Below are 5,300 nucleotides of genomic sequence, written 5' to 3' on the forward strand. Positions count from 1 at the left end.
GGGCTTGTGGTGTGAGCTGGGGAGGCTCCAGCCCTTAGTACCTGTCCTTGCCCTGACAGGGGCCATCGTCCTCTCTCTCCTCCTCTGAATTGGGCTCCGTGACTGGCTGCTCCTCTTCTTCCTCCTCCTCCTCATCCCTGAGAAGAGGCCAGGAAAAGAGAAATGCACAGAGACAAGATGGAGAGACAGATGAGCGGTACAGACAACAGGAAGATGAAGCGTGCACATACACATCGAGCAGGCTGAAATGGAGGGGAGTGTGCTCAGTCTGTTAGGAGAGGGGGGACAGTTCTGAGACCAGGAACCTTAAATGCAGGTGGGGAAGCGACCGCCCAGAAGAGGCTGAATGTCCTTGTCCAGGTGGCTGGAGGTCACTGCCCTGCACCCCCCCTCCCCTCCCCCAGATGCAACTCTGGCCTCAGGCCAACCTTCTCTGTGCCTTTTCTCCGCCACACAGAGTCACCAGTCACTGTTCTTGCTGACAACCAGCTCTGCAGCTACCAGTCTTCACACCTCCACGCACTGGAAACCATTGAGAGTCAGGCCAATCTGGCACTGACTGACCCCCATGGTACACACCTGGTTTGGGGCTCTACTCCCTCATTCTCCGTGAATGTGGTACAGGGGGCTGGATCCATCCCCACTTCCAAGGTGGGTACAAAGTTTGACAGAGCCAAGCCGTATGGCACCTGGGATTGCTCCCGGTACCTTTAAGGATGATTCACTATACGGACACTCTGAGTCTGGGGCTGCCTATAGCTCCCAGTAAGGGAAGCCCACCCCCGGAAAAGCAGATGGGAAGGGGGGGCGGGGAGAGAGGAAATCAGTTCCCGTGACAGTTTTAATAGCTGTATCCAGTAGTTCTAAAGGTCCACCTGGCCTTCTGCTAATGTAAGATAACAAATCCTTATTTTTGCTTAGGGAAGTTTTAGTTAGGTTTTGTTCTTGCAGCTGAATACAAACTAAAGAATTTGACAACTGGGTCATTACCCTCCTTTGGCCTCTAAGTCCCATCGACTTCTGACCTACATCACAGTGCATATAGACACCTGCCTTACACCCCGCTGGGCTTCACAATCCTTCTTCATGAGCTCCAGTGGCCGTCACCTTTCCTCACCTCAGTCCCTTACACTCTAGACCCTATTATTATATGGCATAGCCATCGCGGAAATCTTACGTCAATTTTCTTTCCCTCTGACCACAAGCCCCCATTCACCCACGCCTTTCAATCCTTTCTTCCTACCAGGTTTCTCCTTCAACTCCATCAATCATGTCGTCCTCTGCTTTCTCAATGTCCCCAGAAGCTTCTTCCTTTTAGGCTTTATGAATCTGCCATTTCTCACTTTAGGGATCATTTTCTAGAATCTTTAATTTTCTTGCCTCACTGTCCTAGTGAGGACATAGTAAAAAGCTATGTTTTTTTTTTTTTTCCTTTTTACCAAGTACTCAGATCCCTGAATTTTCGAACACACCTATCTAACCAGCAACCCTCTAATGCTCCTTTCAACGTTTTCCCTCCCCCACCTTACATCAAATAGTATAAATTAGCTTTGGATGTCTTTTCTCTCTATAAGGAATCACAATCTAACTTCACAACATCACACTTGTAGGATTCATCTACACTCTTGTATGTACCTGAAGATCATTCATTCTCATTGTTGTATTATATCCCCTTATATAGATATCAGATGATTTAATTATCCATTCTACTGTTGATGACGTTTGGGTACTTTTCAGCTCCAGCTTTTTTGTTTTTCTTTTGTTTGTTTGTTTGTTTTGCTTTTTGAGAGACAGAATCTCACTCTGTCATCTAGGCTAGAGTGTCATGGCTTCAGCGTAGCTCAGAGTAACCCCAAACTCCTGGGCTTAAGCAGTGTTCTTGCTTCAGCTTCCTGAGTAGCTGAGACTACAGACGCATATCACCATGCCTGGTTAATTTTTATATATATTTTTTGGCCAGGGCTGGGTTTGAACCTGCCACCTCTGGCATATGGGGCTGGCACTGTACCCTTTTGAGCCACAGGTGCCACCCCATAATGTTTATATTTTTAGTAGAAATTGGGTATTGTTTTGCTTAAGCTGGCCTTTAACTCCTGACTTCAAGCAATCCTCCCCTCTTGGCCTTCAGGAGTGCTAGGATTACAGGCGTAGCCTGCATACCTGGCCAGTTCCAGGTTATTTGGAATGGTGCTGTTATGAACACTGTAGCACATGTCTTCTGGTGAATATATGTATATATTACTGTGTAGCATACATCTAGGGAGAGAATTTCTAGGTCATAAGATATACCTGAGTTCATCTTTATTAAAAAGTAAACTTCCTTTTAAGAAATGATTGGATGAATTTGCATTCCCATAAGTGACATATGAGCATTCAGGTTACTCCACATCCTTGCCAAGATTTCACGTTAGCCCTTCTTGGTCTTTGCATTTCCATGAGAATGTCTCAGTCAGCCTTTCAATTTCCAAAAGTCCAAAAGTCTTGCTGGACTACTGACTTGGATTATATTTATATACAAATTTGAAGAACTAATAGTTTTACCTGTTGAGTCTTCTAACCCATGTTCATGATAAATCCTCTATTTAGACTTACTATTATTGCAATCTTCCTTCAATGTCTCTTAGTAATGTTTTAAAATTTTCAGTAGAGGTCCTAGTTATCTTTCATGAAATTTATTTCTCAGTATAAATTTGGATGCTGGTGTACCAGGTTCTAGATTTCATTTTCTATTTGTTGAATGAGTATAGAAATAAAATTGATTTTTTAATAATACCTTATATCCAGAAACTTTTCTAAATTTATTACAATACTTTTTATAGAGATTCTTATAGATTTCCAATATAGGCAATCATTTAATCTGTAAATATTGTTGGTTTCATTTACCCCTTTCTAAATGACATGCCTGCCTTTTTTTTTTTTTTTCCCTATTATACAATACCATGCTACAATTTTTTTTTTTATTTTTTGAGACAAAGTCTCACTATGTTGCCCTTGGTAGAGTACTGTAGCATCACAGCTCACAGCAACCTCCAGCTCTTGGGCTTAAGCGATTCTCTTGCCTCAGCCTCCCAAGTAGCTGGGACTACAGGCAGCTGCCACAATGCCTGGTTATTTTTGTTGCTGTTGTTGTAGTTGTCATTGTTGTTTGGCAGGCCCAGGCAGGGTTTGAACCCACCAGCCCCAGTGTCTGTGGCTGGTGCCCTAACTAGTAAACTATAGGCACTGGGCCTTCAACACAATGTTGAAGTTAAGTGGTGACAGTCATGCTTCCTTTTCTTGTTCCATATTTCAAGGAAAACAATGAGATTTGCCATACATTATTTTGTATACATTTTTAATCAGATTAATGAGGTTTCCTTCTAATCCTAATTTGCTAAGATTTTTTTAGCATAAATCAGTGTTAAATTCTATCAAATGCTTTTTTTTGCATTTGTCAAGATAATCATACGATTTTCTCCTTTTTTCTGTTAAAGAGTTACAAAGACTGCTTTTTTAAAAAAAAAAAATGTTAAACCAACCTTGCATACCAGGAATAATCCCCACTTTGTTCTAACGTATTATCCTTTTTTATACACAGCTGGATTCTATTTGTTAATATTTTATTAAGAAATTTTTACATATCTCTTTTGGAAAGAGATGGATCTGTAATTCCCCTTTCTTATAATGTGCTTGTCAGATTTTGGAATCAAAGTTATGCAGGCCCCATTACTAGGTAGGCTGACAGTTGTGTAACAAAGGAGGAAGAATGGATCTGGAAAAAATTAAAGCAGAAAATTTGGCTGAACTGACTAGATGTGGTAGAAACAGAAAAGAGAAGCAGTGACAAAATCTCATGGTCACTTGTCTCAAGAACTTGGATTGAGGGTGCCTCCAGCAGATCCAAGGAGACCAGCGGGGCCCGGTCTCTCCTGGAAAGCCACAAACACACACATCTCCGCTGTCCTTCTGAGCCTGGCACAGCAGATCCTCAACATACCACCCTGTACCAGCCTCAGTCCTGTTTCCTCTACCTGCTCTCACAGCAGCCAAGTGAAAACTGTACCCATGATCTCCAGCCTGAGACAACCTTTCCTTAGCTGGCTCAGGAGTTTGCAGGTGTTATTACTTCTGACCCACCAAATGCCCTCCACCCTGCCAGCCCATGAGCCTCTCTCTTCCTTAAAACAAACACTGAATTCTTCCCTCCAAAATGACTTGATTTCATTTATTCCCCCAGGCTGAGGTGGGGAATTTTTCTCTATCTTCTCCTCCTTCCAAGCCCTATACCCTTGAGCCTAACTTCCTTCATCCCTGTAAGGGCACTGTTTTTCAATCTTTTTTTATCTCACAGCACACTTGAACCTATTGCTAAACTTCCACAGCACACTTAAATTATGTTAATCAAAAAAAAAAAGAATAAAGAATAAAGGAATATACTTACTGTGCTTTAAACTTCTTTCAGAAATTAATGATCTTTAAATGTGGCACATGGGTTGAAAAATCACAGCTGTGAGGGGTAGTAATGATACTGACTCCCCGGGAGGATTGCACTAATATGTACAAGCATTTTGAAAAGGCTTGGCACACATTAAGCACATCAGTTTGCTCCAGTTCTTAGCTATCATCACCATCTTGGGGTCCTATGAGGAAACATCTAACTTCTCCAACCAAAGGACACTCAGAACTCTGCTTGACCCCTAAGGACGAAGGCACAGTACTCTGCGAAGCATTCTGCACCACTGACACACAGCAGCACTTCCCCTTTTATAATATCCCCTGTATAACTTCACAGGGACTGGAGTTACTCCTTCTGCTGTCTTTTTGATCCCTCTCTTCCATGTAGCTGCCCTACAGATGTTTAAAGAGCGCTATCCCGACCTATATCCCAAGCTCTCTCTTCTTTGAGCTCAGTATCCTCAGATCCCACAACGAATTTTCACATCACATATGTATATTGTATCTTTGCTGTCATGAGTAGCAGAGCAGGACCAAGGGCGGGCAGCACACTCATTCACTTGGAGGCCCCACTTCCAGGATGTCTTATGGTCAAAGTATAGACCTTGCCTGATAATGAGAAGAAAACACCTTCTAATAAGGTATGATTTTCTTCTATGCCACATTTTACTTAGTTTCAGTCTATGATAAAATCAAACAGAATTATTTTATGCTAATAATATTTAAGTTTCAAGAATTAATTCAGACAAGTTTGCCTTTTTTAAGCTAGATTTTCTTATAAAGTATAACAAGTTTGTTTACATTTTTGCTAAGGAATTCTGGGTGTTTGACCTTGGCTTCTAAATACTTCTATGGGTATTTTGCTT

At 41.9% G+C, this 5,300-nt stretch overlaps 1 protein-coding gene across 1 annotated transcript in view; it reads right to left on the reverse strand.

Moving 5' to 3' along the window:
- Positions 1 to 5,300, reverse strand: part of FHOD3 (formin homology 2 domain containing 3) — a 468,593-nt gene that overhangs the window by 117,460 nt on the left and 345,833 nt on the right. Inside the window, exon 11 of the mRNA XM_012802005.1 lies at positions 42 to 137. Within this exon, the coding sequence (XP_012657459.1) occupies positions 42 to 137 (96 nt within the window). The remainder of the gene's footprint in view (positions 1 to 41; positions 138 to 5,300) is intronic.

The sequence above is a fragment of the Otolemur garnettii genome, unplaced genomic scaffold (assembly GCF_000181295.1).
Source record: "Otolemur garnettii isolate 467f Iridium unplaced genomic scaffold, OtoGar3 scaffold00012, whole genome shotgun sequence".
Lineage (NCBI taxonomy): Eukaryota > Metazoa > Chordata > Mammalia > Primates > Galagidae > Otolemur > Otolemur garnettii.